Raw genomic sequence first — 12707 nt, 5'->3', positions numbered from 1 at the left:
GGTTTAAGTAAATTAATAAATCTATAAAAACACATATACCCTCTGATAATACCTACAAATTACAAGACTAAGTACTATACACATCTCATACATGTTCAACAATTCCAGAGTGTTTCTGTTCGCTGTTTTCAATGGAGTTTATCATTAACAGTAATTTGATATCGCTTATCAGAAAGTGGATTGTACCAACCCGAAAGGGAGTATGGGTAGGGTGCTAGTAAAAAGTATTTATGTTAAGGAAACATATTACTATAGAAGTAATGTTAGTCGATGAATATCACATTTTTGTCTAATTTATATCTGTTCTCTGTCGTTTGAGTCACGTTTCTTAAACTAAATTGTACCAGTTATTGAACAAAATCCACCCATGTAAAAAAAAATGGTTTCTCCACCTGTGTGAATGTTTACCTGTCGAGAGTATCTGTGTGGCTTGAAACACTCAGGGACCGCCTTTTTCTCTCTTTAGAAGAAGGTACAAAATGGAGGCGACGCTACCTGGCTGAACAAAACAACGGTCCCGTTTTATATTATGTATAACATTAGGTTTCAATAAGTGTTTTTTTTTTAGTGAGTTGATTATTTTGGTTGATTAAAAAGGCAGAAATTACCGGATTAATCATGTTTTGGGCGGTAATCGTTGCGTTTTTAATGGCGACAGGTAAGCTGGCCTTGTTCTCGTTCCACTGACTGGGTGGGCCCTCTTCCGTGATTATTTCCTTTTCCTTGTTTGACGCATTTATTCGACAATTATTTATTAGTTTCAATGCGTTTGTGTATTTAGTAGCACTATTTTTTTTACATATTGTAAACGTTTTTGTTTAGTTCAAATTTGAAAAACCTTTAATTATTATTTTTTTTTATTAAGTTGCAAGTGGTTATGGTATGTTTTTTTAATTTTATTTATTCTTTGTGTGTATATTTTGAAAACTTAGGTGCGTGTGACAAGAGAGACAAAGTTTGCAAATGTATGCTATTTTTTTGGTGATACTACTGGTTATTGTTAATCTTACTAACAACTTTGTGGTATTTTTTTGAGATTTTGTAAAAAAGAAGGAGCAGCTTTTTTGAGATTTTATATAAAAAAAAGAAGAGCAGCTAGCCTTGATTATATTAAGGCTAGCTGCTCCTTCTTTTTTTTTTCTATATAGTTTTTGACTCATCATGCCAGAAACTATTCTCCTAGTAAATTAGACCCGTGGGCAGGATAATTATTCAATTCAATTCAATTTTATTTGTATAGCCCAAAATCACAACACCAGTCGTCTCAATGGGTTTTGTATTGGTAATTGAAAAAGAGAAACATGAACTCAAAAGGATCATGTATACATAGAGTTCAATAGGAAAATACTAAAATGAACTAACAAACTGACTAAGCTATACTGGCATCCCTGCCCTTAGACCCCCCTTCGCGGTAAGGAAAACTCCTAAAAAAACGGATTCCGGAAAAAACGAAGAAACCTCAGGGGTGCCCACATGAAGGAGGGATCCTCCCCCAGGACAGACAGGGGATTTACCAGAACTCCTAGAGAAGAATTAACTTATCTAACTCTACAACTACATATTATTACTAAAGCCTGTGTCATGTAGTGTTTTCATGAGAGTTAGCTGTGATCACATCCACAACTAGAAAGCAGAAAACCCATAAAACAAAGTAACTTTGGTTTTGTCCTATGGCTCTAGAGATTTACATTCCCAATAAGCAGTCTCTAGTACAATAAATCTAATCATTGCATTTTGACTATTGTATGAATCCTGTACTGACATTTAGAATTATATATTTTTTTTTGGTGTGTGGTTTTTCATAACTCCCACGCACAGCGATACTTGAAGTGAGGTAATGCTGTTTATGTGCCGCACCTTAAATGTTTAGACGGACTGAGTAACAGTTCCCCCTTGTTGCAAAATGTCGGCTGCATTTCGTGTTTCGTCATGTACCTCTAAGGCCAATTCAAATATGAACTTCTTTCTGTTCTGTCCAGAGTCTTCCCTGGCTGTCACAGTCACTTGTCCTACCAGGAGATCCGTCGTCATCCTATTCCAGCCCGTCACCTTGACCTGTGACTTCCAGACGACCGCCTCGCAGCCTCCTGTGATCACATGGAAGTACAAATCTTACTGCCGGGACCCGGTCCAAGCTGCCCTCAATCCCAACAGTGCAGATAACATCCTGTCACAGAACAACCCCAACTACAACCCCACTATTGAATGTGGAGACAGTCAGAGGACGGTCCGGGTGGTTGCTTCCAAGCAGGGAGATGCCGTTACTTTGGGCAAAGAGTACTCGGGTCGAAAGATTTCCATCGTGAACAGTAAGTTGATCTGCCCCCTTTTGTGCACATTTATTTATTTATGCGACTAATGTTTTGGGGATGTTTTAAAAAGATTTCATTAAAGACAAATCGATAGATTTTAGTTTTATTGAAAAAAAAATCATGAAATTAAGTCCAAAATAAAAAGTTAAAAATTTTATTAAAAGGAAGTAGGATTTTTGTTTAAGGCTTTCCAACAAATGCTGGCGTTTTGAGGCTTTGTAAATAAACTTTTTAAAGTCACATTTAATCTTTTAGTCAGGTCTTTACTTTTGAAGCCATATAGTTAAATGATTTTCATGAAAGGGAAAACAATCTAAATAATCTTTATAAAAATAAGATACAATATTTTTAGCTAAAAATATAACACATTTTCTGGTTCATAATGAAAGTAAACACTGCATATTATATTCTGCACTTAATGCTCATAATCTAAGCTTTATGCTTCTTTGTGTCTTGGCCGTTCGCTTCAGGGGTCACTTTGTGTTCTTACTCACAAACTATTCCCGTGCTCTCCTTGACTACCCATGAACCTCCTCTTTGGTCTTCCTTTAAGTCCTCTTTCCCGGCAGCTCCAACTTAAGCATCAACATAACCACTGTTCCTCCTCTGACCACCTAAACCTTCTCAATCTGCTTCCCTGCATTTATCTCCAAAACATTCACCGTCTCTAAACACGGCGGATCCCAACTTAGTCTTCTACAACTTTCCTGTCATTCTTGATGATGCTCTTAAATCACATACCTAAAAATCCTAAAAAAGATCCTCCAGCTGTTCTAATCTGCTTGCAGAAATCTCTTCACCTCTTTTCCACATCATCTGTTGCCCTAAATACTTCGGTCCTCCACCTTCTTCACCTCTGTTTCTTACGGCCTCACTGTTTTTCTCTTTAGTTCCTCTAATTTACACACAGATGTTCTCTTCCTGTGGTTGACCTTCAAATGTGTGCAAATAAACAATAATGATCCCAAGTTTAATGAAAAAGCAACAACTAGTAGCTTTATGTCTATGATTCAAATTATTTTATAACTACTTTGTTGTCTTTTCATAGTACATCACTTTAAGACCATAGGACATATTTCTTTGATAGATTCATTCTGACTCATACTAACAGAACGGTTCTAAGGTGCGGCCCATGTGTCTATCCATTTCTGTTAGATCTGCTCTTTAAATGACTAAGAAACTGTGAAAGTGTCACGAAGATCTCCAAACCTAACTGATGGAGGAAACTACTTTATGTTTATTTTTTTTCCTAAGTGGCTTTTTTTTGTTGTCTGCTGCGTTTAAAAAGTTATCTTTTTCAAAAGACTTCTAAGTGTACAAGTCTTTGAAACTCAAGGACTCAAAGGATGCCATTTTCATTCCTATCAGAAAAAAATAATTATTTACTGTTATTTGCTTATAACCATTACGGAAATTTATTAAATTAAGAACTTGATATCTGAATTAAAACTTTAGACTACAATACCTCAACATTGTTCAGTTGCAACAGTGTGAATATAAAAGAACCAGTCTGATTATTTTTAAGCAGAGTACAGGTACGTATTCCTGCTCGAGTCACCTTATTGTGATAGCCGTGATGCCCCAACAATTCATCAAGCACTGTGGGTTTGTAGTTGTACTATAGCGCTGTGTGCCACAGACAATACATTTGAGTTCAAAATTCACTCATTAGGCACACTGGATACAAAAGACCCACCATCTATTTTTGGGAAAATTAAAGGATTTTAAGTGTTCCCTATGGTTGAAAAGATAACCAAAGAAAGATGTTGCTTCCAGAGGCAGACCTGAACATCGTACAGACTGCTTGGGGAGACAGCGGTGTGTATTACTGCTCCGTCATCTCATCCCAAGATCTCACAGGGACTAGTGAAGACTACACAGAGCTCCTTGTTCTTGGTGAGTTTCCAAATAATAAATAAGAACCCAAGCATTGGTGTGTCGGTGTATGCTTTCTTCTTTTTTCCCCCTTTTTTCTTTTATTTAAATCTTCTGTTCTACAACAGAAATGAATACCAAACCATTTGGAGCAAAACGTTCCCAAAAACCTTTATGAGCTGACTTTACCTTTTTTTTTTATCTGGGGCTTAATGAAAGATATTTGCCACAAACAAAGTTCTCAAAAGTATTTGGAGTTGAAAGCTGTGGGCAGTAAAAAAACAAGCAGACGCTACTTTAAAGTAATTGTGGCTTTATCTTTCTTTCACAGAGAGAAAGTCTAATACTACTGACCTCCTGCCTGGCATTGACTTACTGATTATGGAAGGTAGTACAAGCCACTTGATTTAGCAGTTTCAGTCCCACGGTGAAAGCTGTTTAAACAGCTGAAATGTAAAATAACCGCAGTCTTCCTTTGATGATTGAAAAGAGATTGTAGTTATATTCTGGCACATGTGCAATTTAAAGCCAGCACATTTCTGGAGTATTCTCTTTTTAATGTCATTTACTCCAAATAAATCTGATTCTGTTTCAGTTTCTCTTTATTAAATCAATCTTATCATTTCTACGAAACATCCTTAACAGTTTTAACATTTTGTCTCTAACGTGAGGCTCGATTTCCTGTGATGAAAATGCACAGCTAGATGTTGTGGTTGGCTGGTGGTGATGGGGTTCTGAATCAACCAAAAGGAATAGTGTAACCAAAAACAAAAATTGCCGTCAACAGAAAGCTCTTCTCTATTTGAACATGTTTCAAGCAGCTGTTATTACGGATATTAGTCAGTTCCTGCATTTCTGACATGATCGTTGCTCGGTTTCTTGGTGGCTGCAGTCGCTAAAGCTGCTTCTCAGTTTGTCCACCTCTTTGAACAGAGGATGGGAGGGATTGCAGGGACATGCAGCCTAAACCTTCAGACTGAACATGTCTTTCCAGTTTGGGGGGGAAATAAACATTTGAGTGTTATGTTAATGTATTTCGCTCGCCCGATCACCATGGTAACCCCGTCTGAGAACAGAAACTACAGACAAACTTTTCTCATTCACTCTTTTAAAAAACAATGAAATGACCTTTAATCTAGTTTTCCTTCTCTTTTTAGGGAGGATTAATGTTTTTGTTGTTCTTTTCTTTTTTAATGTTAGGTGATTATTTAACTGATGCATATAGAAAGGTTTAAGGTTATACGCTGTCTTCTTTTCATTCCTATTCTTGTTGCCTTTTTTCCACTTTTACTTGAGTTGTTTTATTTTCTAAATCAAACTGAAGTTTTTTTGCATTTCAGATTTCATGAGTTTCTTCCATTTTTATTTAAAAAAATCTGTTTTATATGTCACAAAACCTTTCCACTTCCCCAAAATAAAGATGTATCTGCAAATAAGTCCCTTCAGTGTAACACCTCTCGGTCTTTTTGTAAGGGAAGCAACCCTTTAACACGTCAATTCTCTGTCTCACCTGCGGATCTGCACAGACTGGCTGCTGGTCGTCCTCGTGGTTTTGGGCTTCCTGCTGCTGTTGCTCATGATTGGAATTTGCTGGTGCCAGTGTTGCCCTCACACCTGCTGCTGCTACGTCAGCTGCCCTTGCTGCCCAGACCGCTGCTGCTGCCCACGAGCCCGTAAGTACACCACACAGTTGTCTCTCCTTTAAACTCAGCAGATAACTAAAGGTAGCATCTGATCAACATATGAGGGCATCATTTAAATGAATAAATCATAGTTTTAACTATTGTGTTTTGTTTGTAATGGAAATGTAAACTGACTTTCATCTTCCTCTACAATAAAGTTTCAATCCACCTTCTCTAACTGTTTTGCAGTCTACGAGGCAGGGAAAGCAGTGAAGAAAGGAATGGCCGGTCAGTATGCTGCCTCTCTCTATCCGCCCAGCACATATGCTCAGCCGATATATGGAGGCTCGCAAGTAAATGCCATGCCCCTGCTGCCTTTGCCTAACGGAGCAGGACAGCCGCCCCCTCACAATGGTTACGGCTATGAATATGACGGCGCCAGTTCAGGTAAATATTGACGACTTGGAAATTCTGGCTCTGCTGGGCCGTCGTTCACTTAGCATTTTGTGTTTTGCAGTTGGACAGGGATCCCAGGTGCCTTTGCTTCACGGTCAGGATGGCAGAGGGGACCCGAGTAAGTGAACGGAAAGGAAAAGCCAAAAGCAATGGAAACTGCTTAGTACAAGCCGTAATGCAGTTCTGAAAACACAAGTGGAAGTTTAAAACTTTCATTTTAAAATTCTGTTAACCAGATAAATGCCAAGGTAAAGCTTGGTTTGGTCTCAAACCAGACGAACAGAATATCTCTGCTTTCCGTCTCTTCAGCTCGCAGCGGCTATCGCATTCAGGTGGACTCCGATGGAAATGCTACACGTGCCATTTACTACATGGAGAAGGAGCTCGCAACGCTAGATCCTGCACGACCTGCTGGTTACAAACGCAGTGAGTGACAATCTGTCCTTGAAACCACATGAATCACTAAACTATCATTCAATTTGTCATGTTAACAGACTCATAAAACACAGAAAGAAGACCAGAAAACAATTTACTAATTCACATTTAGGGATACAAGTGGATAAAATCACTAGTTTGTAAATACTACAAACAATTTAAAGTACTCTGTACTTCCTATTCTTATATACATAAGAAATAGCAAACTGTGATATTACTGAAATACAAAGATGCCAGTTTGTTCACACAAAGTTATTTTTACTTTTAATTTATTGAAACTTGGCTTCAAATTAGTTTCCCTTATTTAGTTTCTTGAAAAAATGTTAATCTCTTTTTGAGGACTGTTTTTAAAGAATCTCAATTTATTGCTTTCATTTGAAAAATGTATTTGATATATTAAAAAATTTTAGATGTATCTAAAATAAGCGAATTTTCCTTACTAGAACAAACGTTTCATTTGGATTAAAGTAAGAAGTAAAGGGAATCTTTGTCGTGCTAAATGACTCTCTCGTTCGTCGCCAATACATTTATAGCTTTTTCTTGTAAGCTTCATTTCTTCTCTCTTCTCTCCTCTGTGAACCTACAATCATTATTTTTTAATTGTTTGAAATGTAAGATAGATAATGTTAAGGAAACTTTAGTTGGTTATCATGAAAAAGACTGGAAAATGAAACTGCTTCAAAAACCAAAATTACGAACTTATTTGCAAATTAAGGACACATTTTCTGCTGAGCCATATGTTATATATAACTGAAAAAGAGGACAAAGATCCTTATGTGCTCAACTGAGAGCAGGAGTGCTCCCCCTACAGGTGGAAGTAGGGCGCTTTAAAGGCATTCCTGAGTAGGAAAGACTGTGAGGTCTGTGAGCTGCAAGTGATGGAGGATGAATTTCATTTTTTGTTTTATTTTCCTTTGTATGAAAAACAGAGACTTAGTATGTATGATGTCATACAAAAGAAATTTCCTGATTTGTTTTGGTTATCTGAAGACAAAATTTTACGTTGGCTTTTTGAAAATGAAATCTTTTGACAAATTTTGTGTCAAAGGCATGGACAATAAGAATGGACACTATGTATTCTGTTAGACTCTGATTAGGGGGGTTATTGGATTTTTTTTTTGTGATGGGGATGTATTGTGTATTTTGTTTTTCAGTGTCATATAAGCCCGTGTGGGCTGGGCACATTAGTGCATGACACTTAAATAAATCAAATCAATCAATCAATCTTCTCCCTTTGAACCTTTTCAGTGGATAACATGAGTGAGGTCAGCTCTCTGCACGATGCCGATCCTCGCGGCCGGGGGGGTCGCTCCCAGCCCCCACCCAGGGCGTTTGACCCAGATGACGCCATGAGCACGATCAGCAGCGTGTCCCAGCAAGGCCGCCATCGCGATGATTACCCGCACCGCGGTGACGGTTACATGGGAGATCGCGTGCGTGCTCGCTCCATGGACAACCTGGATGACATTGGAAGGCGTTACCCAAGAGATGACGACCCTCCACACAGACGCCCAGAGGAGCCCAGAGGCAGGAGAGGGTGAGTTCTACTGAGTACTGCAAGACTTTAACTTCCAGTCTACAAATGAATAACTTTACATCAAATGAGCAATAGTTTTAACGTCAAATCAAGCACTCGATGTGTTTACTCATTGAGTGCTTAAGGAATAGTAATCTTTTGTAAAACAAAAAAATGTTTATCCACAATTAGGGGTGTAACAATATGCTAAAATCTCAATTCGGTTGATTCAGAGTTTCATAGGGCTTTGTTCATTTCGGTTCAGTAACAAATCTGCCTGATAGGAACTGCTATTTTATGAACTATTATTTTATTGTTATTTATTGTAAGTTGTTGTGTATGTTTTGCTGCCGGACACCTGAATTTCTCCCTTGGGAGATTAATAAAGTTTTTATCTGTCTATCTATTATCTGTATTTTTCTGACACAAAAAAAGGCAGAAAAAAATTACTTACAAAATGCATTTATTCAAAATCAAATTCATCTATGTAGATGATCTGCTTAGTAAAAGCAGGGGGGTGGGGTGGGGGGGTCCCAGTTTTCTTCTTCCTTTAAGGCAAGAGCGCTAACAACTGCGGCACCGAGCAACTATACGACCCCCTATGTCTGTGAACTTTACCTTTTCAACCACTGCAAAGAAAGAGCTCAAACTCTGTTTCCTTTCTGCACAGAAGCACAGGACATCATTGATCAGCAGAAAACCACATCCCATCTTTGAGTAATTCATCGTCTTCACATTACATTATGTTCCAAATGTAAATTCTTTGAAAACCAGTAACATCCTTATTAGGTACACCCAGAGTTAGAAATATTCCGATTTTTAAAACAATAAATTTTTAAAGTGAGCTTCCGTCAAAGTTCATCTGCTGGTGAATCATTTTCTTTGTGCAAAAAACAAAACAAAAAAAAGGTTTTTATAGTACTTTCCATTTGTTTGCGAAATGAACACACACTTACACACGCCCTCGCCCTCTTCCAACGAGCTGTGGGACTTTCCGGCTTAGTAATGCTGCTTTTGTTTCAGTACACCTTTGTTTCTTCTAACTTATCTTCTTCCGTCTTTATGTTGGTTTATTCTCACAAAGCAGCCAGTTTTAATGAAAAGTTAATGATACAGACGCGTTCTGAGGTGCAGCTGCGGGATTTGAGCAACGGGTGCGGCACAAAGGTCTGACAGCAGCGCGGCGCAATCTGGTACTCGTCTGAACCATATCGCCGATCAGCATCCATCCGGCTATGGCTGGGCGAAGGCGGGTACACCCTGGACAGTCTGTATAGTGATGGGGCTGGAGCCATCCCCATCACTATGCCGGCTCCTGGGACGTGAGCTGGTGGCCAGACAGAGACCTGCTGTGGGATGGGGAGCCGGCCTTCTTGGGCATCTTGAACTTTTTATATTATTCTTATTTTCTTCGAGGCAATAGTAAAAAAAGGTCCCCTGATTTTATTCCTGCTTCAGTTTTTACTCTCTCCTGACGGACGGAGATTTAAAAAAAAAGAAAGGTCAGGCTGACCTTCAGACGCTGTCCTGCAACATGTCACTAGGTGAGCCAGAACACTCACCTCAACGTTTTGTGTTCATGCAGATCTGACGACTGGAGCAACAGCGCTCGCGGCGGCTACGACCGGGACTATGACCGCGGGCGCCGGGATTACTCTCCCAGCAGTCAAGGGCGACGAGGGGGAGAGGCCTCTAGTGAGCTTTCCGGCCGACGCAGCCGAAGTCGTGATGATCTGATGGACATAGACAGGGATCGGCGGAATGGCGGGGGTGCCAGAGGCCGGGACGACTACGACGACAGTTTATTGCGAGAGGCCATGGAGAGAAAGAGGATGGGCGAGCAGCAGAGGGCCCGCAGCAGGGAGCGACTGGATAGTGAGAGCGACCGCTCGGACCGGGTGAGAGCCCCGCCCCTTCCACTGAACCCGCCCTCTGGATATCCTGGTCGTCACGATAATTACCCGCCACCATACAGCGACAACGAAAGCGTGTCTTCTTCAAAGAAGTCCAACTTACGCAAGGTGAGTCGCATTGAACGATTTCAGGTTTAAATTGCAAAAAAAAAATTTTTTTTCTTTATTTGTTTAAACTAAAATGTGTAAATTTGTTGCTGAAAGTAGTTTTTTTTGTGTTACAGTAATTTTACTCTTTCTTAAAGGAAAACATTCACAAAATAATGTATATATTTTTAACTAAAATCACGTTAAACATGTTTAAAAAACATGTTGGAGGCGTTTCTGGAGCCGCTATTGTTGGATCAGTTTATTAAAAAAACATCTACTTACTTAAAAATATTAAAAGCTAAATTCTTAGCAGTTTTTCTAAAGAAAATAGTTTGCTCTGACATTTTCCTGAAGCTTTTAACTAGAAACAAAAAAGGTCTAAGCAGCGTCTCCCCACAGCTTTACATGAAAAAAAAAAACAATTTAAAATTTGCCCTACAGGGTGAGATGTTTTCTCTAATGTAAGAAAAGTGTTCAAAAACAGTCTTGATGTCTTAAGAGGCCAGTGATTTAAATCTGAATGATCGTTATGTCTTAAAGACTGAAGAATGGTTTCTTTTTGATGCCTTTTGCTAAACTCTTGCAGAAACCTTTTGGGCTTTCTGTGAAAATAAGAGCCTCTTTTATTGTGAAACATGTTGATCGACTCCTCCTTTTTCTTTCTTTCCTGCAGAATGGAGCAGTGAGTCGGGAAAGTCTGGTTGTGTAAAGTCAGCAAAGATTTGGTGTAAATCTCAACTTATCGATGAAATTTGCTTTAGAACTGTAAATAGCACTCTCCCCTAAATTTTAATTCCCCTCAAAATGTATTTTCAAAATGTACTTTTAGTTTAAACTTTTGTTTTCTATGCAGGAAAGCTGGACACAGATTAAACATGTCATGCCTTCTCATGCATAGATACTGTGGCTGCCACAAGTGCCTTAGTGTGTAAAAAATAAAAATAATAAAGTTTGCATGAAAGTTGTTATGTTTACATCTGAATGGTTAAAAGACTTCAACTGGGATCAAATGCCTTATGTTTGTTTGTTTTTCTCTTCGATTAGTTGCTTATGTAGAAATGGAGAAAACCTTTTATTTTTTGCCTGTTTTGTACTTGTGATAAATGTGTTTTTTTGTAAAGAAACCCTGTACATTTAATGATTGCTTCAACTTTACAAATGTTTAAATGTTCACTGTAAATAAGTTCTTGCAAATTCATATGCAGTTCAAATTTTTTTTATCTTTTAGCTTCATATCTATTTTTTTTCCTGTTTTTTTTTAATTGGAATGCATACACATTTAATCCACACAAACTTTTAAAGCAAAGCAGTAAGAATGATCAAATCGTGTAACAAATTGTTTTACAATAAAAGCCTCCGCCTGAAACACTGACTGGTTTGGTTCACCACTAGATGGTGCTGTTTTGTCAGATCAACCTGTGGTTTGCAGCTCCACACAGACTACCACAGACGTCAGTTATGTAATACAGTGCATCCTCGCCGTAAAGCAGTTCACCTTTCGCGCTCTCACAGTTTTGTGGATCTTAGTCAGTTAAGTTTTGCACTTTTTCTTTTTTTTAAACCATGCTCTGTGTTCTGCATCCTGATTGGCTGTAGAGCATTGGGAATCGCTCTCCTCTGTGCCTCGTCTCTTTACAGAATACGTTCAGGTTGCCAAATCAAATACTTTCATTTTTTATTTTTTTTAAAAATGATTGAATTTTTAGAGTTTAAAATGTGAAAATGTCTGTCTGAGAAAAGTCGCTAAAGTGTGCAGTGAAGTGATTTTAAACATGTTATCCTACTTGACAGATTCTTACCTTTCTTGGATTATTTTTTTCAAGATTTAGGTCCCGTACATTTCAATGAACACTGTACATTAAAATAGATATTTTAAGGGCTGATTTATTTGTCCAAACTTGATCAGTTTTCCTTTAAAAGCCAAAAGTCTGTCTGTTTCTCTAATGTGTTTATAGCTAGTCCATCTCCCTCTAAAACTGGACTAGTGAAATGGATCCAGTTAACTCTGAACTGCCAATTTTCCAAAATGATCAAAAAGGGAGATGCTTTCAACTTTTTCCCAACTTAAAGTCCAGGACTTGGACCTCCATCTCTCTGTCATTTTACGAATGGATTACGTTTCATTGTTGTTTCAAATTGAGAGGAATTGGTAAGGGTTCGTAACCACCTTTTGTAGGGCTGCACGATATGAGAAAAACTCGCGATATGCGATATTGGTGATTAATATTGCGATAACGATAAAATTTGCCGTGTATAAACAAACAGCAAAACAACAAAAAACATAATTTCCATTTCACTGCAACAGTTTAAAAATTATACTCCAAATGACCCTCGTCGACGTAGGAGGCAAACATCAAACATAAAAGGGCTCATCTGATTGATCAACAACGTAAACGGGTCCTTCCGATTGGTTAAATGCATAAAGGGATTTATTTCATTTGTTCAATATTTCAAGCTGCCATGAGATTGTTTTAGCACATTTAAAGGT

General features: G+C 38.3%; 1 protein-coding gene across 2 annotated transcripts; it reads left to right on the top strand.

The window, feature by feature from the left end:
- The first annotated feature begins 420 nt into the window (after positions 1 to 420).
- lsr (lipolysis stimulated lipoprotein receptor) lies at positions 421 to 11585 on the top strand. Of its 2 annotated transcripts, XM_011485701.4 has the most exons (11): positions 421 to 658; positions 1980 to 2309; positions 4089 to 4208; positions 4519 to 4575; positions 5714 to 5860; positions 6059 to 6256; positions 6327 to 6383; positions 6575 to 6691; positions 7949 to 8237; positions 9802 to 10237; positions 10893 to 11585. In XM_011485701.4, the coding sequence occupies exons 1-11, from the start codon at positions 619 to 621 to the stop codon at positions 10926 to 10928; spliced, it is 1827 nt and encodes a 608-aa protein (XP_011484003.1). In that variant the 5' UTR covers positions 421 to 618; the 3' UTR covers positions 10929 to 11585. The 2 variants fall into 2 exon arrangements, with proteins under 2 accessions (XP_011484003.1, XP_004078372.1); XM_004078324.5 differs by lacking the exon at positions 4519 to 4575.
- The last annotated feature ends 1122 nt before the right edge of the window (positions 11586 to 12707 follow it).

The sequence above is a fragment of the Oryzias latipes genome, chromosome 16 (assembly GCF_053564925.1).
Source record: "Oryzias latipes strain Hd-rR chromosome 16, Olatipes_Hd-rR_3.1".
Taxonomy (NCBI): domain Eukaryota; kingdom Metazoa; phylum Chordata; class Actinopteri; order Beloniformes; family Adrianichthyidae; genus Oryzias; species Oryzias latipes.
Note: the sequence above shows the minus strand (reverse complement) of the source record. Positions and strands in the feature narration are given on the sequence as shown.